The 22,700-nt window shown below is 37.9% G+C and overlaps 1 protein-coding gene across 1 annotated transcript in view; it reads left to right on the top strand.

Moving 5' to 3' along the window:
- Positions 1-22,696, top strand: part of ACOT12 (acyl-CoA thioesterase 12) — a 32,814-nt gene extending 10,118 nt beyond the window's left edge. The window contains exons 5-15 of the mRNA XM_087715688.1: positions 3,892-4,027; positions 5,916-6,072; positions 8,318-8,437; positions 12,473-12,620; positions 13,102-13,157; positions 13,772-13,835; positions 15,070-15,153; positions 18,057-18,190; positions 19,826-19,957; positions 20,619-20,745; positions 21,859-22,696. Of these exons, the coding sequence (XP_087571814.1) occupies positions 3,892-4,027; positions 5,916-6,072; positions 8,318-8,437; positions 12,473-12,620; positions 13,102-13,157; positions 13,772-13,835; positions 15,070-15,153; positions 18,057-18,190; positions 19,826-19,957; positions 20,619-20,745; positions 21,859-22,002 (1,302 nt within the window). The 3' untranslated portion in view covers positions 22,003-22,696. The remainder of the gene's footprint in view (positions 1-3,891; positions 4,028-5,915; positions 6,073-8,317; positions 8,438-12,472; positions 12,621-13,101; positions 13,158-13,771; positions 13,836-15,069; positions 15,154-18,056; positions 18,191-19,825; positions 19,958-20,618; positions 20,746-21,858) is intronic.
- The last annotated feature ends 4 nt before the right edge of the window (positions 22,697-22,700 follow it).

Genomic DNA, 22,700 nt, shown 5'->3' with positions numbered 1-22,700 from the left:
TCAGTGAACCCGGAAGTAATTAACTTCCGGGTTCCTAGCTCCTAGCCCCTGTCGCTGGGTGCCTGCAGGGTTTTTCTTTTTAAAAAACGCCTCTCCGGAGAGGAAGCCCTGTCAAAGCGCACCTTTCCCGCCTCGGCGGCTGCAGGAACCACCCTGCCGCTTTATCTTCCTCCTCCTCCTCCTCCCCTTCTGCCCTGAGCAGCAGCAACGGCAGCCGAGCTGGGAAAGGGGCGCTTTGGCAGGGCTGTGGAAGCTCTGTCAAAGCGCACCTTTCCCGCCTTGGCGGCTGCAGGAACCACCCCGCCACTTTATCTTCCTTCTCCTCCTCCTCCCCTTTTGGCCTGAGCAGCGGCAGCGGCAGCCGAGCCGGGAAAGGGGCGCTTTGGCAGGGCTGTGGAAGTTCTGTCAAAGCGCACCTTTCCCGCCTTGGTGGCTGCAGGGACCGCCCCGCCGCTTTATCTTCCTTCTCCTCCTCCTCCCCTTCTGCCCTGAGCAGCGGCAGCTGAGCCGGGAAAGGGGTGCTTTGGCAGGGCTGTGGAAGCTCTGTCAAAGCGCACCTTTCCCGCCTTGGCGGCTGCAGGAACCTCCTCCTCCCCTTCCGCCCTCAGCAGAGCCGGGAAAGGGGCGCTTTGGCAGGGCTTCCGCCGCGCCCCCAAGGACCGCTGACCTCGCGCCGCCGCTTCTTCTTCTTCCCCGGCCTTCCCAGTTAGCTTGCTTGAAGCTCCGAGGAGGCGGGAGGAGGGTCACAGGAGTGGAAGTGGTGGGAGGTCTCCCCGGCCGGGAAGAGCTGAGAGGCTGCCGGCCCCTTTCGCAGGAAAGTTAACTTTTCTTGGCGAAATCCTGCCCCCCCCCCCGCGTGGGTGAGTGGTCGGCTGTCCTCTTCCCGTAAGCCACCCGGAGTTACCTGTGTGTGAGGTGGGCTGCCCTATGCATTTGCGTGTGTGCGCTGGAAAGAGAGTGAAAAAGAGAGGGAGAAATAATTATATTAATTAGATAGATCAGTCTTTCTCCACCTTGGAGACTTGAAAGTGTGTGGACTTCAACTCCCAGAAAGGGAGTTGGGAGAAAGGGAGAAAGGAGGAGAGAATGAAAGGAAGATGGGGGAAAGAAGAAAGAGGTAAGGAGAGGAGGATGGAAAGGAGAGAAAGAGGGGGAGAGAGGGTAGAAAGGGGAAGAGGAAGAACAGGAGTAGGAGAAAGGTAAGGGAAGAAGGAAGGGGAAGGAGAGCAGGAAGGAAGAAAGTAGAGAAGGGAGGAAGGGAGAAAAGAAAGGGAAAATAAGGTGGTGTTATAACAGGAGGAAGGGATGGTAAACAAAGCAACCCAAACTGTATATTATAACCTATTAAATGAAATAATAAATGTATAAGAATGATAAATGTTAAAACACTTGTAACCAAACGACATGCTATATGTGATGATGGGGTTTTTTTCTTTTTGTTTTGTTTTGTTTTTATTGTTGTGGGTATGTGTCGTCTATGTAACAAAAAATAAATAAAAAAAATATTTTTATAAAAAGATGGAGAAACACTGAGATAGATGATAATGAGATGAGGGAGGGAGAGGGAGAGAGAGAGAGAGATCATAATTAGATAGACAGATAGGCAGGCAGATAGACGGATGGATAGAGAGAAAGAGAGAGAGATAGGTAGGCAAGCAGATAGATGGATGGAGAAAGAGAGGGGGAAAGAGGGAGAGGGATACCATAACTAGATAGGCAGGCAGATAGACAGACAGATGGATGGATGGATAGAGAGAGAGAGGATGTATATAATTAAGGTGACCAGACGTCCCTAGCGAGGTCGCGGGCTGGCAGTAACTGCCGCGGCCCAGCTCCCCCCCCCCGGTCAATGGTGTCCCTCTTTACCAATCTGAAAATCTGGTCACCTTACTTGTTTAGGTAATTCTGAGGTGGTTGATGGTTCTGTGAGTGCCTGTCCTTTATAATTTTCCACATTGCCTTGATGGTTTTTATTCCAGTGACTTTGTCTTTCCTGTTCTTAGGCTTAGGAAAAAAAACCTGGTTTCATTGGCAGTCTTTTTTTGGGGGGGAGGGGGATTTTTATTTTTTTGGTGTTTTCCTAGCACTGTCATAGTTTGTGGGTGTGGGTGGGTGTGTAATGTCCCACAGTTATCTATGCATTAATAATGATCTAGTAATATTAATAATATCTAGTAATTAGTAATATCTAGTAATAACATCATCTTGGCCACTCCCACCAGGTCACATGGGTGGCAGGCCACTCCCATCCGGTCACATGGGCAGCAAGCCACTCCCACAAAGGAGGCCACGCCCACAGAGTAGGTTCGAACAATTTTTGAAACCCACCCCTGGTCAGAAGAGACTGCACGAGAGCCGAGTCTGGGAGGAGTCAGTTCTTCGAGCAAACTTCAGGCTTCAGTTTATTTTTTTGCAAAGGAGCCGGCGCTCCTGGAGGCTTCGGAGCAACATCCGTGACTGCGGTGGGCTTTGACTCAGCTGGCTGGGTTTGGGATTCACCCTCTTCTCCCACAGCAGTAGGAGCAGCAGTCCCCAGCGGGGGTCAGTGCCAGCGAGTCCCCGAAGGAGGCCACCAGGGCGAGCGGGTCCAGGTTGAGGTGCTCGAAGGCGGGTGACAGGAGCTCAGTGGAGGCGGATGGGGCAAGACGGAGGGCGCACGGGCAAAGGAGGCCGGGTCTGGCAGGCTGAGCAGCGGGGAGGCGCGGCGGGCGCTGGGCACCCCGGAGAAGCTGACACTCTGGTGCAGCTCCGTCTTGTAGTGGGACAATGGGGCGGGCGTGCTGGGCAGCCTGAGTGGCGTGAAGCCCGGCAGCGGGGGCGGCAGTGGCTGGGCCACCTTGCCTTCGATCAAGCTGGTGCAACGGGCCGTGGCTTCTCGCCCTTGGGGCTCCAGGGGCTGCACAGCGACCACACCGCCAAGTCCCCACTGCCCGGCAGCACCGCCTCAGAGGAGCAGGCCGAGCGGCCACAGGAGAAGGCAGAGGTGGGCGCATCCAGCTCTTCTCTCAGTGAGAGGTTGATCAGGTTCTGATAGAGGTTCCGGACATCCAGAATGGAGCTCATGGTACCGCCTGTTCGTGCTCCGCTCACCAAAAGCAGCATCGACAACTCTGCTTTCTGGCACTTTCTTTCACCTGCCTGTCAGAACTCAGGTGGGCAAAAGAAAGAAAGCACTTTAGACAGTGGGATGTTGGGGGAGAAGACTGCCTCACCAGCCATAAACCTCACTGCACGTCACTGTTGCAAGGATATAGTTAGAGGGATCACCTGTACACTAAAGCTGATGAGGACCATTGAAATCTAACTACAATAATTGATTAACTATTTAAGGACATTGCAGTAGTTGTTGTTAGTTGCAAAGTCATCCCCGACCCATCGCGACCTCATGAACAACGTTCCTCCAGGCCTTCCTGTCCCCCTCTTTTGGTACTGTCAATGGGGTTTTCATGGCAAAGATACTGGAGGGGGTTGCCATTTCCTTCTCCAGTGGATCATGTTTTGTCAGAGCTCTCCGCTATGACCTTTCTGTCTTGGGTGGCTCTGCACGGCATACAGTAGCTCATAGCTTCATTGAGCAAGGACATTGTAGCCTGGGCTGCAAACAGAGTTGTAGAGTTTAAAGATGTAGAATAATGCCTTGCATCTTGCATTTCTATTTTTTTTTTCCTAAAAGCTAATCTCACATGATTTTTGTTTTCATGTTTAGAATATTGTATAAATTATTAGAAAGTGTTTATTAAATGATTAGGCTTTAGATTAGTAAATATTTTAGGTTAGTATTAAGCTTACTACAGATGTGGCAGAAATATTGTTTTACTGTTAATGGGGGTCATGATATAATTTTACTATGACTTGCTTATACTGTTTTCTTTTTCTTTCTTTAATATTCAGATTAACCTAAAGCCAGTCAAGCTTCTCACTGTGCAAGATTTCATAGAGCATGCCCTGGCTGCTGAGCGAAGAAAAATTCGACTGGATCATGACCGTGTAGTTAATGATTTAATGGATAAATGTGGCATGGATGATGGTCAGTAAAACAAACGCTATGTTGCTCATTTTGAATTCTCTGAAACGAGGGGGGGGGGGAATTCCAACAGTTACTTGGCTACATTTTTTGAATTAAAAAGGTCTGGGAACTCACAGCATTGTGTAATGTATCATTTATGAAAAATATAAAATATGAAAAGATATAAAGGAAAGCCACGTGCCCTTCTGTGAAGTGATATTCCTGCTTTAGATCTCCCAGAACTAGGAGCAATATAAACAAGCTTGCCATTAGCTTAGTGCTAGTAGTTCAGAAAATGTCTGATAATACCATAATAAATGTTACTAATGAACATGGGTGTCCGCAATTTCTCTTCATATTATTGGCATTTTTCTTCTTTTAATGCCATCTCCACTGTTTAAAATTTTCACACACATTTGTACACATCACAACCACATGCCTCTTCCCCTTTGAATTTATTATGTAATTAATGCAGCTGCATATTGTTTCGTTTCTATACTCCGACATCAACATGTTTCTGAACTCATAATTAATGCATGCATTGAAACAGAATCAAGGCAAATGATAGAACCCATTCTTTCAACTTATACAATCACCTCATCCACCCCACCTGCATACACCCTTTGTTTATGCAAGGCATATCACTAGAAAGCAGCTTATGCATTTTCAGGTCTTCACTTTTAAGAGAATATTATAGAAAACAAGCATTGGGCCCATATCTAAAAGTAGATAAAGTGAGGATGAATTTATCAAATACTAAGACTGCTTTGCTGAAAATGAGTACAGAGTTCACTAAAAAAGAAGCAAGGCTCAATTATATTGTTGAAATTGCTAATTTAATAGGCTGATAAGTAGGTCCAAAATGCAAGGCAGTCAGGTGGATCCAACTACAACTCTGGGATTATAAAACTAATGAAACTGGGGCAGAAGCCAAAGGCTTAATTTAGGTCAAGTGGAATCATGTGGTAGATTAGCCTGGCTGGCATTTAAAACAAAAACATATACTTTTAGTAGGAATATGTTCCTTCCTGATAATAGAAAGATACCGTATTTCCTTTCCTATTTTCTCTCTATAATGCATTTAAATACCATTATAATTCTAACTAGGCAATTTAGTCTCTAAAGATATATAGCATGACATTTTTAGAGATCAGAATCAAAACAGGTAGTCCTTGGGTTATTCAGTGACCATTCAGAGCTGTAAAAGCACTGGACATGTAGGGGACCTACAACCAGCCCTTGTAGTTCCAACCATCACAATATCTCCATAATCACATGAGTGTGATATGGGTGCTCAGTGCCTAGCTGGCAATTGTGATGTTACAGTGAACTGCGATCACATGATTGTGATTTCCAAATTTCCCTGTTGCTGTTTTTCTGCCTGCACTCTGGAGTGCCTGGCCTTGGTACCCACCCCAACACCATCCCATTTACTGGAATCCCTGCTATTGGCAAACCTCCCTCCTGACCACAGCAAGCCCCACCTGGCCAGAACTCTCACCCAACAGCTTCACTTGCTAGCTTAATTATCTGGTCTCTGGTCTGATTCTGTCTTTCCCTATTTAACAACCTGTAATAGTTTTGGAGTTGTGACAGAAGCCTGGACTAAAGGATTACTGTTGCTAAAGTGATGCGGTCATGTGATGTTATGCTTTGCAGCAGCTTTGTTTAGCAATAGAAATTGCAGTCCCAATTGCCTTCACAACTTCCTGTAATAATAGTGCACATGAGAAATGTCTGTCCTAAAAGAATATGGAAGTGATAGACTTTTTCTAATGCAATACAAATTTTATCGATGTCTATGAAATTCAGAAAAGCTGTGCTAGGATAAAACATTGTAACTTCAGTTGAAATGTATGTGTACTTGGAGTGCTGGCAATTATCCTAACACCAGGGTCATATGTTCTAGACCATGTTTGCAGTAAAGAGAAAGATGTTATTTACACCGATTGCACTCATGTGCAGAGCACTGAACTCGTCCTGCCTCCTCATGCCAATCATCAAGGAAATACATTTGGTGGCCAAATTATGGCTTGGATGGAAACAGTGGCTACTATTTCAGCAAGGTGCCTTTTCATAAAACTTTCTTCTGTATTAGATATTATCGGGCACATTTAGTAAGAAATAATGGCTACTAGGGAAAAATAAGAGGAGGGAGGGTCTCAATGAAAGTTCATCTCATCACACAGAGAATTCCACTCTCCTCCCCCAATTGCTGGGTACATGCAACTCTTTCTTTGTGCGTGAGAGACATGAATTTCTATTAGAATTCCCTTCACACTTCAGTGGGCCGGATTCATTGTCAGGATGCTGGATGTGTCATTCCCATTCATTATTCATGTAGCTCTGATTCGTAGCCTGAACTTATGTGCAATAATAACTGCTTTTGCTTCTTTGCCAGATAAATAGATCATTTTATTAAAATTGTAAATCTATCAAAGGTTATAATCACCACAAAGACCCAAGAAAGCAACATTTTTACGTAAATGTATACACCAAATACCTGTAATACATCCGAATGGACAAAACAGGAGTCATATTTAGCTGTAAGAAACCAAATAGTTGTAACAAGAAAAATAAGGAGCATAATCCATAAAGTTAAAATTCTACTGTATTTTATGGAAATACATTAGAAACATTGCTAAATGGTAACCAAAAACTGTCTGTTCTGCTTGAGAAATAAATGGCCTTGCTGCAAAGCTTTTGTAAAACAACTCACAATTAGATTTGACCTTTGGAAGATGGCAGAGTTGCTATGGCCACACACTGCCGAGGAATAAAAAGAGGATGTTTATTTATTTATTTTAAAGGCTATTTGCAAAACACAAAGGGAAGTTAAATTCAGAATAGTGTATCTAAAGTTTATGGATGATATCTAGCACAGTTTATCAAGTGATGGAAATAATACTAACTATAAAAAAGAGTAATTTCTCATCTATCATGTAATTTCTCAACATTAAAATCTGCCCTAGAGGAGAGATTTAGGGACCTACTGTACAAATAAAAGATCTTTTAAATGATGAGGAATGTTATCCTTTGTTCATTTTTAACTATTGCAATACTAAGCAAACATTAGATCCAGAAATAATCCTTTACAATAAGATCTAAACAAAAGCATGGAAGTCTTGCTTTAATAAAATTATTTTAATTTTCAATAACAATGTTAAGAACAAAATAGACAACAAACCTATATATCCTTCACATCTGGTCTGATATTAATCTGCTGGTGTCCTTAACTGTGAGTATTGCAAATTAGATATTTAGCAATTTAAATAGGAGGAGCAAATTATTCCTAATGAAATCCAAAGTAATTTGAATTCATTATAATGATGCTCAGTTAAATTAATTAGAAACAGATAATTGTGCACATTTAACAATTCTGGTACATCATAAAGAGGTAATTGAGTTACGCTAAGGATAAATAATGGCCCCAAACAATGTCATTGCTAAACAAAGGTTAAAAATTTCAGACTTATGTAAACACTGAGTTCTTAGCCAAAATGTTTTAGAACATTTATGCATTAAAATAAATCTAAATGGAAGATTTATTTTCACATAAAAATGAAAGGATTGGTGATTATTTGTGAAAATACAAACAAAGAGGTGATTGTGGGATCATTGATGATACAGTATTCAGCAGGTTCTGACCAGTTCTGGAGAACCGGTAGTGGAAATTTTGAGTAGTTCAGAGAACCAGTAAATACCACCTCTGACTGGCCCCACCCGCATTTGTTTCTCTGCCTCCTGAGTCCCAGCTGATTTGGAAGAAATGGGGATTTTGTAGTAATCTTCTCCTGGAGTGGGGAGGGATTTTACAGTATCCTTCCCCTGCCACACCCACCAAGCCATGCCCATCAAGCCATGCCTCGCCCACAGAACTGTAGTAAAAAAAATTTGAATCCCACTACTGATGACACATATGTATCATCAATGATCACACAATCACCTCTGTTTGTATTTTTACAAATAATCACACAGATGGGAGTCACTGCTTAAGAATTTGTTAGTGACAAATTCTCTTATTTGTCAACATATTCATTTGATTTCATAGAACTTTTCAAGAAGCTTGATTAGTAAAAAGAAAATTGAACAACATAGTTGATAATGTGACGTATGTATAAAAAATATACAGAATTGTTCCCAAATATGAATATTAAAACACAATTCTTAAATTTCACTTCTCATTGAATACATTTTATTAATTTTCTCAAAGCTAATTTAAACTTAAAAATCAGTTTTGTGTAGTATTTCTGTAGAAATCGTTGCATTGACATAAAAAATGTGTATTTAATTTTGTTTGCTTTCATTCAGCCGCCTGTGTCATGTGCATCCAACTCTGAAATCTGTAGATATGTTTAAATTCCGAGGACCTTCAACTGTCGGTGACCGCCTTATTTTTAATGCTATAGTTAATAATACTTTTCAGAAAAGGTAAATACTATATCTTTATGCTACAAATATTTATCATATCTATCTATCTGTCTGTCTATCTATCTAAATATATAATAATATAAAATAATAATATAATATAAATTTTATATTATTATATATATATGCAAAATTACAGTGTAAGTAGGAATACTCTTGCTTGAAACTTAAAGCTTTGACATTCAAGCATTCTGTATAACACAATATAATAAGGATGTATGAATGTGTATGTATATGTATGGTGTGTGTGTGTGTATATATAGTATTTATGCTGATAAATAAATAAATACATAAATACAAAAACCTATAAATACAACACAAATGTAACAAAGGCAACAGTAAAAATATTGGGTTTCTGTCTGTATGGTCTCTTATGACGAGCCGATGGACAGAGAATGGAAGCAGAGAACTTCCTCCCATATTTGGGCATACCAGGGATTGTGACTTTATATATGTTTGTGTGTGTGTGTGTGTGTGTTTGTGCTGATAAATAAAGGGAGACTTTATTTATTTATCAGCACAAATATAACACAAATATAACAAAGGCAACAGTAAAAATATTGGGTTTCTGTCGTGATGGACTCTTGTGACGAGCCGATTGACAGATAATGGAAGCAGTTAGCTTCCTCCCATAATTGGAGCATACCAGGGGTTGTGACTTTAAATATATATATATTATTCTGCCCATGCGCAGAACTGAAAAACAAGGTGGCGGTGCTGTAGGCACTGCCTGGGAACCAGTTCAGGGGTCTGGTAGGCCTGGGTTTCTGCCGGTTCCAGCAACCTAAGCAAACCACTAACGGTTCAGCCGAATTGGTCCGAACCGGTAGGAACCCACCACTGTGTGTGTGTGTGTGTGTGTGTGTGTGTGTGTGTGTGTGTACCATTTTGCCCAAAAATAAGAACTTGTATTGGGCGCACATGTAAAAATTGAGCAAGAGCTTACTTTTGGGATAGGTCATATTACCTATTAATTGGTTTTTCTGCACACTGGAGTGCACTGGAGTAAATCAACCTCAGCAATTTTAACTTGTGTTGATATTTATTTATTCATTGGACTTGTATGGCTGTCTTTCTTATATGATGACTCTGGGTCATGCCTATCAAACTGGCGGTTCACGGGCCAGATGTGTCATATGCAGGCCATGCCCACCCGGGCTCCATAAAGGCAAAAAACGTTGTGATACATCACAATATGCCAAGTGACACAACTGTGCTCTAGGTAATTCAGGACAATCCATAAGGAACGTAAGTTGCCCCAGAATGACTGCTGGGGAATTCTGGGAGTTGAATTCCATACACATCTTAGGTTGAGAAACACTGGACTAGATTTCCACAAAATCCTAGCCAATTCTACAGTTTTATGATTGTATGATACTTTGCATAGTGGTAAGCCTAAATCCAGTTTCTGTTCTATATTCTATTATAGAATCAGCAGAATCCAGCACACACCAAATCTGACTATAAGAGAAGCTATAATGCAGAATATATTTGGAACCAGATCCTAATTTTTACATTTGACATGCTGTGCGGTGCTTTAGATAATGAAAAAAATTATTTATGTAGGCACATTATATCACAGATTAGAATATAATATTATACAAGGACACTGATTAAATAATCTGTTTTTCATCTTAATAAACATCTAATGGTAAGGTTGTATATAAAGCCAGATAGATTAAATGTATTCTGCCTAAAAAAAGTAATTATTCTTGCTGTTAAGTAAATGTGCATATTTTGCGAAATTAATTCTGCTTCTAAATATAGAAAAGATTAAAGAGGTATGTAAATTATTGAAGCTATGTCACTTTTTAACCATGGAGACAAACATAATATATTCACATATTATGAAACATGAAATATTTTACAAAAAATAGATTTTATCAACTACAATTGTAGATTTAAATCTTTTTTAATTAATATACAGGTAGTCCTCAACTTACCACCACAACCGAGCCTAAAATTTCTGTTGTGAGACATTTGTTAACTGAGTTTTGCCCCATTTCATGATCTTTGTTGACACAGTTGTTAAGTGAATCACTGCAGTTGATAAGTTAGTGTTGTGGCCCAGCAGGTGCCGTTGGAGCTGCCACCAGACTCCAACAGCGAGGGACTCTCTGAGTCGGCTCTGGAGGATGTGGTGGATCTTGGACAGGGTTCCGACTCTGAGCAGGGTGCAGAGAGGCTGGTTGGCCACCAGGAGGCACCTGAGCCTTGGACCAGTGGGGAGGAGACAAAGGAGAGTGAGCCGGAGGCCAGTAGTGAGTTGTCCCTGGATGCACGCCATCGAAGAGCTACTAGGCATCAGGAACAATTACGCAATTACAGGAGGTAATTGTACTCAGCTGGTGGTCATTAGGCTCCTCTCCAGACTATAAAAAGCTACTTGTGCACACGGCCCTCTTTGCAGAAGTCAACGCAGGATTGAATGTCAGAAGACAGTACTGTGAGCTTGGCAGCCTGGATTGCTGTCAAGCCTTATCTGTGTTTATTGCTGCCTGAGTTTGTCTGAGTTGCTGCCAAGGTCCTTATCTGTGTGTTTTGCTTGGCTTTCAGCCACTGAGGTTTTGGTGTCTTGCTATTAAAGTACATTCCAGTTAAGCTCGTCTCGGCATTCGTTACTGGACGGAGAAGGGGGGTCAGAACAAGTTAGTAACATGGTTGTTAAGTGAATCTGGCTTCCCCATTTACTTTACTTATCAGGTCACAAAAGGTCACATGACCTTGGGACACAGTAATGGTCATAAGTATGAACCAATTGCCAAGCATCTGAATTTTAATCATATGATCATGGGGATGCTAAGGTTGTAAGTCTGAAAATGGTCATGTCACTTTTTTCAGCACCGTTGTAACTTTGAACTAAATGAACTGTTGTAAATTGAGGACTCTGTAATTGAAAATGAGTTGGTGATTTTTGGGAAGGAAATCAGTAGTTAGATTTGCAGAAATCATTATTCAGTATATCATATTTTTCTGTCTCTTTTTCTGATAAATATTTTTAAGATGACAAAATCCATTTACATGGAAGTTTTAGGTTTTAAAAGAATAACAGAAAAAGAAAAAAGACAAAGCAAAAGGACAGATAATTCAAACATCCATTTACATGAAATATACTTCTGCATATTCAAATAATTAACACTAATGAATTAGATATTTTTAATTCTGTGCAATTTTATTCTGAAGTAGCTTCAGTGAGATTTGTATTATACTGTACCACAACTTATTTACTTCTTTATCCAAACAACCTATTACTTGAATGATCAGAAAAAAATACTTCACACATCACATTCAATCAGGCCTGCACAACATTCAAACCACAGGCCACATGTAGCCTGCCAAGCTGCCTTGTGCGATCCTTCCATGCCTTTTGAAAACTCAGCAAATCCACTTCTACCAAATTGGATCCACTGCCAGAAAGGATCCACTGCTGCCAATTTTGCAGCCCCAAAGGATGCTTCTGAGCACCTCCAAAATCTTCAGGTCTCAGCAAGACTGCCAGCTCCATCACTGCAGTCACACTGCTAGTCACCAAACAGCTACTTGATATATCAGCTATTCCTTTGTAGCCCAATTATTTTCAATAGCAATGTGGCTCTTTCCCCTTCACGAATTAATCTGACTTGTATTAAATCAAGTTTTTTTAACCGTGGTTTTGAACCTAACTTGATGTGTTAGGTTATCTAAGCCAACCGTTTCTTTGAATTAGGAAATCCAGAGAGGCTATTTCTAAAACCTGGCAGCTGAGCTTCTATTTGAAGAGGTCCCTCAAAGGACATTCTACCTCTTCTCTAGAAACAGAGCCATCTCACTTCTCTGAATGGACATTTAACACCAATTCTACTGTAACTGAAACCTGTTCTAACTTGTCCTTTCTTGTGCTTTCTTTGTATTTGAAAAATAATGTCATAATCTCTTTCATTCTCTCTTTAAGCTATCTATTTCAACCAGTTGTTACAAGGTTATTGCACTCTACTGACTAATAAATTACTACTGCAGATTTCAACCCATTTTTAAACTAAGTAAACACCTTTTTTCCAGTATTGAGGTTGGAGTTCGGGTTGAAGCATACAATTGTGAAGAATGGGCCAAAGGTCAAGCACGGCATATTAACAGTGCCTTTCTTATTTTCAATGCTATCAATAAACATGGAAATGTTCATATTCCCAGAATGAGTTCCATGTCCAAGGTGAGTTCTTTTTCAGCTGGAAAGGAAGACAATAGATAATGAGTAGATAAAGCAAGATTATTTCTTTACCGATTTTTATAATTGCAACAATAACAGAAGAAATTAAGATATCCTGTAAATAAAGAAATTTCTTGATTTGAATTCTATATGAGGAATTGACTCTAAAGTGCTTTAGATTACATTTTTCTTGGAAAATAATTTAGGCCAGTGAAAAAGAGCTAATTAATTTTGTTTTATTAATTATAGTGTCTCAAGCTTTTCAGAGTGCTGCTTTGTTTATTTACATATTTTCATCAAATAGTTGTCTTCATCCCCTGCTTTGTTTAATCATAATGTTTATGTCACACACAATTTGTTACATGACCATCAGCTATTCTTAAAATGAAGTATAATTACATTTAATTTACCTAATATTACTTTTTAAAGAAAAATTCACATATTATAGCTAATTCCTTGTTTTACCTGCTTTGTTCATTTGGAGGATGGCTTAAGAAGGTACCATGGAGCTATTGCACGTAAGAAAATTCGATTATTCAGGTAAAAAAAACCCTCAAAGATTACACAATTTGATAATTTGTTTATAATGGAATGACTGTTATTTCTCAGTTAATCCAGAAATGACTACTTGATTTATGAAATATCAAACAAATATTCAGTTTGAGGCGTATTCCTGATAGGCGGTATGGAAAATACTTTGGAATAATGGAGCAGAACAGATTCAAGAAGATATTCCGGTGTATGGGTTGTAAGTGAAAGGAGACAAAATACCTATTGCGGTTCTGTAATGCTTCCAGTTTTACCAGATAGTCATCTTTATTACTACAAGTGTTCATAAAAATCTGGAAGCCTTATCCTCACCTTGCATGCTGGATTTAATATTCCAATGTATTGAAAGGATAATGCTGGAATTTAGTTATCAGCATAAGGTATGTTTTAGCAATCACAGTTCTGTATTTTTCATTGATGGTTATTACAGTGATTCCTCGTCACATTTGTAAATGTAAACAAAATTAACATTTATAAACAGCAATTTAAAAAATACTTGGTTTGGGTAGTTTAAACCTATTTGGAAGTGTAGGATGCTCTTTGAAATCCATGTATTTCCTTAATATACTTTTGGCTTTATTTCCACATATGTATCTTACCTTCAGGAGATATGCTCTCTTGAAGAAAGAAAACTATTTCACACCTGATTTCTGGGACATTAGCGACCAGGTACTATTTATATTATTTGCACATTGATATCCATCAAGAAAATTGGATCATTTGGTGCAGGATGACAGTCTTTTTAAAGTTAGGACCAATTTTTAAATTTTTGGCCTCAGCTGCAAGGGATGTGGAAGTGATGTTGCAAGACGTTCCAGGGCTAGTATTCTTTTTTTTTTCCCCCAGATTTAGACAACATTTTTATTGAACAGATAAGACAGAATTTGATTAAAAACTCTTAGGTTAAAGGGTATGCCCAAGTTTGCCATCTTATTGCTTCCTCTATTTATTTTTCTATGTCTGTCTTCCCCCACACAGTTTTGGGCATTTTTAAGGATGGTTCAGTGGCTAAGATGCTGAACTTGTCGATCAGAATGGTCAGCAGTTTGAATCCCTAGCGCCACGTAATGGAGTGAGCTCCCGTTACTTGTCCCAGCTTCTGCCAGCCTAGCAGTTTGAAATCATGTAAAAAATGCAAGTAGAAAAATAGGAACCATCTTGGATGGGAAGGTAACAACGTTCCGTGTGCCTTCAGCATTTAGTCATGCTGGCCACATGACCACGGAGACATGGGTAGCATATTCTTGAGAAGCATGAAAAATGAAGCTATTTTTAAAAGCCCTGATTTATTTATTTTATTTTTTCAAAACTTCAAAAATCTAGTACTCAGTACTATGTTTTTGGAATATTATTCTGTCCCACCAAACTTGGTTTACTTATCATCAGAATTGTTCTAAAATTAACCAGCTTTATATAATGCTGATAGCAGACAGGACAGCAAGTGTGGTTTTATAGCACTGATTTTATGAGCATGTGATGGAAAGAAAAATCTTTCATCACAGGCATGTAATTCAGAGACGTCTGTATCAGGATTTTTTATACATGTTCCTAATGTGCTAATTGTGCAAATTATGGTGACAATTCTATATTTTTTTTAAATTAGCTCTACCACATTGAATTCAGTCAAATTTGATTCTGAGCATGTTCTTTGAATTCAGATTTAGTCCATCCTTACTGCAGGTTTTTTTTAGCTTGATACTGTCATATATCAACAACTTAAAGAATGTCCTGTCAAATATGTGTGTTTAATTTATCAGAAAAAAACGATAGAGATAGATTTGTATTGCCTTCATCATTTAAAAGATCTCAAGCTCGATCTCTATAACTTTCCCAAACTGTAAAGAGTTAAAAACCCATGTATTTTCTAACTGGTTTGCAATTAATTGTCTATTTTAAATTTCAGTCACTCATAATCAAAAGCAATGTTACAGCACTGACTGTCTTGGCAGCAAAGCCTGGATGGGAGATATGTATGACTCTAAACCGTGTAGGTACTACTCATGTGTTTTCTTACAATAGACTTCAACAGACAATTCTTGTGTGCATGTCATAATGGTTTCTTTTTTAAAAAAAAATGAAGAAGGGAGTTTTGTTCTCACCATCTTCTCTGCATGCTGATGGCCTGGGTTTGGACTTGGTCAAGGCCAATCGTCTCACATAACAACTTGATGTGGCTTTTTGAAGATGCACCCCACATGACACCTTAGGGAGTTGCAGATTGGACATTGGGTTGGGGAATTGGGAGGACGGTGCTGGATAAACGTTTGATATGTACATGTTCGCGCCTTTTTGGCTCAGATCTTGCTTTCTTTTTTGCTGTTTTCAATTCATATCCAGTAAAAGTACGTTATCTCTATTCAAATGGAGTTGAGGTTTTTTTTTTCTTGGATATTGAAGAAGGCATGCCTGACACCTTCCTTCTGACCAATCTCTTACTTTGAAGAGAACTGCAGCACTGCCCATCAAATTACAGAACTATACCCCCTCCCATCAGATTTACTTATCAAGAGTATATTACAAAGTAAAACATGATTGATCATGACTAACTATTCAAACTGTGTCTTTTAAGTACCTATCAGTTAGGAATAATAAAGGCTGAAAAATAATGTGACCAAGAACATCACATTATTTCAGCAACTATAGAAAATACTATCTATCGTCTGGATTTATTTTTGTTTACATTAAGACAATGGAGTCGAGATAGAGCTAATGCAAAGTAATTTTTTTGCAGTCCATAAGATATAACTGTTTAGGGGTTGCTATAGACTCACTTTTGTAGAATTAACCTAAAAAAGTTAAAGATAATCAACAAAATCATAACTGTTGATACTACAATTCTCATTAGTCTTATTTACAGTATATAATTTGGGGGGAAAGTTTTATTTGCTAAGTATGGGACATAAAATGTTTGGTAATAAAATAAATACCATTAATTACCTTTTATGTTAGTAGAAGGTAAACTTAAAAGAGAAGACCCCCAAATCTGCAGGAAATCGTGGCAGAACTTTGATTAGAATTTTCAGAATAATTTTCCCTTGATATGTGTTAAGGTTACAAATGCTACCCTTCTTGGCTAGTGCATGTTGAAATTGCATGTGTGAAGGATCAAGTTGAGGTACGTAGTTCTAGTGTATTCACTAGAGATTTACATATAAGAATAAAATTAAATATAGGTCTTCCAGAAGTTCACTGTGATTACTAAACATAACAAATGAATAAGTAGATCACATAAATTATATTTAGTTTAAAGAAGAAAATTATTTTTTGCCCATTAAATGAGTACTCTGAATCTGTAAATTACAAATTAAAGATGCTTTTTAAATATTTCTGTGATGCCTATTAAAGTAATAAAATAGGTTCATACTATTACTTGCCTATTAGATCATATCTGATCTAGCTTTGGCTTATAAAACTTCATTCTACTCATGATCCCTGAGATTATTAATTCTTCTTTAAGCACTTGAATCTCCCCACCACATTAAAAGACAAACAATTGTAAACTAAAGTTCTGCATTCTGTATTTAGACAAATTTATGACAAAGGCCCTGCAATGTCAGGAATTCCTAAAGGATGCTGATTTTATTTCTGGATTTAAACCCAGACTTGGCACGGAGATAGTTTTGGTTGCTGTAATGGAAGCAGTAAGTTAGTATTCATTCATCTCAGTGGCATTTCATGCTATAATCCTTTTGGAGTTCTTGAATGAGCTCAGAGTTGCAGGGAAGGGGCATGTTTTTAGTTGCTACTGTGAAACATCTGCTTAACCCCCTAGGGAAGAAGGATTCTGTCTTGGCTCTCCTGTGATTTAATACCTATATGAAGTTGTTGGAAAAGATCATTATTATTTGTATAGGCTGAAGCAATACTTCACCTTTTCCTGTTAAATTCCTATTAGCAATAGCACTTAGATTATATACCACTTCACACTGCTTTACAGCCCTCTCTAAGTGGATTACAGAGTCAGCATATGGCCCCCAACAATCTGGGTCACCATTTTACTGATGTCAGAAAGCAGGATCAACCTTGAGCCTGGTGAGATTCGAACTGCCAAATTGCAGGCAGCAGAAGTAGCCTGAAGTACTGCGTTCTAACCACTGCGCTACTACGGATATTTAAAGAGCTTGCCTGTGTCTTCAGACCTGATGGGAGTAGATGGGAGGAAAACAAAGTGAAGCCGAATTCAGATAAGACAGAATTGTTGCTGATTCCAGAGACTCGTCTCCAAGACAGTTTCTGAAGCATTACATCTTTAAGATCTATGGACTTCAACTCCAGAATTCCCCAGCCGCTGTGTTATTGTTATTAAGAACTAAATGTACAGAAACATCTTAAAAAACGTATCTACCTTAAACTTGCATTATAATATGCTAATATATGATATAACATGAAAATCTTCTCTTGACAAAACATTTTCAATTTTTTAGTTTTTTCCCCATATAAAAGAACGTATTGGTGATAGGTTTGTATTCCTATTCATAAGTGGGAACACAAAGCAAGTCTTCAGCTATTTTAAAGGTCACTCAGATCCTAGGGAGCAGGTTATTCCTAAAAGAAATCTTCATATTTTCATCTATGCGTGCTATTATTCCTATTGTTAACATTACTTTTATCAAGATAAAACCGCTACTTCACACTGAATGCTATTCTTCTATTTATTTATTAGTTCTCTTTGCACAATTCCTAAATCTATATATCTGGTTCTGACATAAATTTATTTTATAGAAACTGAATTATTGGTCACAAAGTTATACTTTATTGTTGTATGATACTTGACTTTATTTCAGGGAATGGTGCGTACTTATCTGGAGATTGCTTTTTAAAACGAAATCATTTTGTAACCTTAGTTTGTGTGATTGCATAATTCAGCATTAAAAATACTTTTTTCCCTAGACAAAAATGTACACTCTGGAGGAGGAAAATGCTTTGTCAATCAAGGTTGAAATGCAAATACAGATACCTTTGAAACTGGCATTCTTTCTTTTATCTAACTTCTCACTTCATAAGCATTGGACTAAATACTACTTGTAAGCATAATTTTGTATCTTTCATTTAGTATCGGTTCTTACAGCCTTAATTTTTTTTTAAAAAAAAGCTGGCATTTTGACAAATTTTTGATAATATAGACTAGTTTAATGAGAATAGAAATAAAGAAGATTGAGTGTGATATGTGAAATCATAGCAATATTTTAATTTCAAATATACAGCAATATAAGTCTAAACATTTTATAATGAAGGAAATCGATATATCTAAAAAAGACAAAGGATCTTTCAGGGAAGACTGTTTTAGCCAATGTAGAGACATATTAGACTGTAATCCCCCATAGGGCATGTGACCAACAAATGCCTGCAGAAAGAAGATTCAGAAAAGCTAAATGGATTCACAAACATGCCAAAAGGAACAGGTAGTAAAGGGAAAAGGAAAGGTTGGATCCACTGCTTGAAAAAAATGATCATACAGTGTAAGGTAATAGAGAAGAGGCTGAGGCCTTCCACTCCTATTTTGCTTCACCTTTGTTTCCAATAGGGAACTGCATTCAAATAGACTAAATTGCTATCCAAGGCAAGTAAAGGGATAGAAAACATCTGGCCACCATGAATTAATGTAAGTCTCCAGATCCAGATCAACTAGATCTCAGGGTTTTGATAGACCTCTCCAAGGCGCTTACTGTATTTTATTAATTTACACTCAGGTCCAAAGTATTCTTTACAGTACACTGAAAAGACAAAAGTACATCATCATCATCTAAAACAGGGGTTTCAAACTTGCGGCCCACAAGCCTGATACGTCATGCACTGGCCATGCCCACCCCGGTTAAGCAAAGGGGGGGGAAAGTCATGATACATCACATGACAACACGATTCTCACACCCCTGATCTAAAACCTCAGCATGAAATCAACATTTTTAACCAGCCTAGCAGCTAGGCCCAGTAATAGTAATAGTAATAGCAATATATATATATATGTGTGTGTGTGTGTGTGTTATATTTGTGCTGATAAATAAATAAAGGGAGACTAGTATAGATCTATTTCAAGCTATTTAGCTCTCATCAGCTAGCCATACCCTTACTGGGATTCGAACCTGGGCTATATTACATCTTAGGCAGACGTCTTAGCCATTAAGCCTATAATATAACACAAATATAACAAAGGCAACAGTAAAAAAATATTGAGTTTCTGTCATGATGGACTCTTGTGACGAGCCAATTGACAGATAATGGAAGCAGTTAGCTTCCTACCATAATTGGGGCATACCAGGGGTTGTGACACTAAATATATACGTACACACACACACACACACACACACACACACACACATATATACATACATACATATATACATAGACACACACACACACACAAACACACAAACACAGACAAAAAACAACCCTTTAAAGCAGAACTGGTTAATCAGTTTAATAAGTCTTAATTTGTAAAAAGAAATCTTTGGTTTTTCATCCTCATTTCTTTAAAAACAAAGCTTTTTTTTTTTAGACATTTTATTAAGATTTATAAAAAAGCTAAGACTTCAACAGATGTAACCTGAAACAGAACAGATTTCTACCAATTGAGATCTAAAGGTTACATAATGTCTGTTAGTTACTTTTCAGTGATACCCAAAGCTCTAAACTTTATTTCTGTATGTCTTATATGCTTGTAGAAACTGTAGTGTCATGGAGTGTGTGACTGAAGAGGACAAAATATACCACATTACATCCTCAGTATCAGCTAATGGAAATAAACCCAGAGATTTTTTAATTCTTGTGTCTCAAAGGGAACCTTCTAACACAGAGTAAGTTATCAAATTTGAAAAAAAAAATATTTAGTGTGTTTATGTGTGTGTTTGTATATTATTGTACATATATTCATATTCTTTGGTAATTTCTTCTCTGTGTTAAATGTGCATTGCAAACAGCATTGTTTATATATAGACGAGCCGATTGACAGATGATGGAAGCAGTTAGCTTCCTCCCATAATTGTGGCTTACCAGGGAAATATAAATATAAATATAAATATATGTCTTAAGTGTTTCTTAGATTCTTGGTCCCAACTTTTGGAATTCTGATGAGCCCGGGGCTATTATCCCAGCAAACCAGTGGTTTGGCTAGAACTGCATACTTAATTCTTCATTTAATAATGCATTATAGAGGCATTCAGTGCTGCCACTTTTCAAGATGCAGTCCTGAGCAGCAGTAGGTGTTTTTAGGGAAACACGTAGAAATGGAGAGAAGAAAAAGAATGTAATAGTAGAGAGGCCCCTCTTTAATCTTTGCCACCAATCTATGCTCATTACAACTTGCATTTGTCCACTAAATGTGCAGCTTCATAAGCAAAGACATTTATCTTGCCTTATGACTAAAATTACAGGCTTATACTAACTGTTCCCTATATGTTATAAACTGACTTTTTTTGGTCCTTTAATGATCATAACGCTACACTTAATTCGATTTAGAGATCCTTACATAATAGCAGTGAAGTCAATTGCTCTAACAGCTACTCTGCCTGCTCATCAGAACTACCACCAAAATGAAATCCAGTGTGCTGGATTCCTGATCCAGACTCATGAGGATTCCTCTTTGGTAAGTGGTTTGAAGTTACCTGCCATCTTTTTGTAAATTTTGGTTTCTTCCTTTTTTTTCTCCCTCATTCAGATATAAAAGTAATTTAATTCAAGACAACAGCATGTTGGAATTGCATCTAGCTGTGATTGTTTTTCACCTAAAGAAATTATTCTAATGGAGAGAGGAAAATGCTGAGCAGACATTTTCAATTCTTGTCTATTTCACACCAGTATTGTTTTTGTTTTTTTTTCAAAATTTTCATACACATTTTTGGTGATTACCGTGTTTCTCGGGGATCAAAAAAAATAAAACAGGGTCTTATTTTTTTTTATCCCCGAAATAAATGCTTGGCCTTATTTTCGGGGAGGTCTTATTATAATTGAGGTGTAGGACGTGGCGAGGGTGGGCACCTCATAACTGCTGTTGCAATATTTTCGGAGAAGGCTTATTTTCAGGGGAGGGCTTATTTTAGCACATGCACTCAAAAGCCCGATTGGGCTTATTATCCAGGGAGGTCTTAGCTTTGGGGAAACAGGGTACATTGGAAATATTCACCAAATCCATTATGAACCTAGACTTGATTCTTGAAGTATTTGACATACAATCATGTTTTTTTTTTAAAATCATGTTTTTATATAAAATGACAAATAAGTTTTTCTTTTAATCACTTTTAGGATTGTTACATAAATACCTGAGATATTTATATATTCGTTTACAAGTTACAAAAGAAAGGGGATGACATAACTTGAAAAAGTTTTAAATGAAAAGAAGTTTAATAGCTTCCCAAGTAGCATCTGTGTGAATAAGTTGTTGTTTTGGGGGTAACGAAATATTTAAATTTTCTTTCATTCACTCCTCTCATCACAAAGTCTTTTGGGATTAGGTGGGCTGAACCCTCTGTTTGATCATCAGTGAACTTTCATATCTAAGCAATAAAGCATAATTTGGCCTTCTAATGAACAACCAGTGTTCTAAGAATGGAGCCCTTAGGAAGTGATTGAAACGAATATCCCTGTTGTGTTTAGAAAGAAGCCACACACCCATATGGAGTTTGGAATCCTCCATATTTAGTGCAATATGTTAATGCTGGTTATAGCATGGATTAAATAACAATGACTGTATATTTTAAAGGTTTCTGTCTTCATCCATGGTGTACATAATATCATGCCCTACTTTGCTGGAAACCTTGCTTGTCTGTGGGAATCAATAGAAGATATAGCATCTATGTGCATCCAGTTCTTAGAATCAGAGAACAGCAAAATGAGCTACATTTAACGCACCAACATGGTATAAAAATGATAAAAATCATGAAAACTTTATGAACTTTCAATTTAACAAAGCAAGTGCCATCTACTTATTTGAAATCATCATCATGACAATTGCACTATCATCCAAGGCTAACTGAATGACCATCTAACCATTTTCTAAATTTTACAAATATTCTTGTAAATGCAATCTATAATATTATATTTTAAATATTTTAGATGCAAATGTTCATTTTAAAATGAACTTAAACCTAAATTTTACAAATATTCTTGTAAATGCAAGCTATATTATTATTACATTTTAAATATTTTAGATGCAAATGTTTATTTTAAAGTGAACTTAAACCTGCTATTTATTATAATGTGTGTATTAGGAGTCTGGACTATAGGTATGTTTCACAATTTTGAAACTGTATTTCTGTGCAAGTCACTGGCACATGTTCTGTATAATAAATCAGGCAACTTAAAATATGTTAGCTTTAATAAAAATGATGGCTAATTATAATTTTATATTATAATCTGATCAATATGATAAAGTTTATACAACATTCTGTTAAGTTGCCATCATTTATTTAGAAATTGTATTTTTCATAAGCAAATATTTGCTTAATGACATCACTGAGGAACCAAAATTCCAATTCCAATTGTGTTCTAAGTTGGGTATTACCTGTACTGAGCAAAGGCTGAGTGATTATGTAATATTTGGAA

The sequence above is a fragment of the Thamnophis sirtalis genome, unplaced genomic scaffold, assembly GCF_051295495.1.
Source record: "Thamnophis sirtalis isolate CommonGarterSnake01/CBP01778 unplaced genomic scaffold, rThaSir2_p1.2 scaffold_5, whole genome shotgun sequence".
Taxonomy (NCBI): Eukaryota; Metazoa; Chordata; class Lepidosauria; order Squamata; family Natricidae; genus Thamnophis; species Thamnophis sirtalis.
The sequence above is the reverse complement of the archived record's forward strand: the minus strand, read 5'-3'. Positions and strand labels throughout refer to the sequence as shown.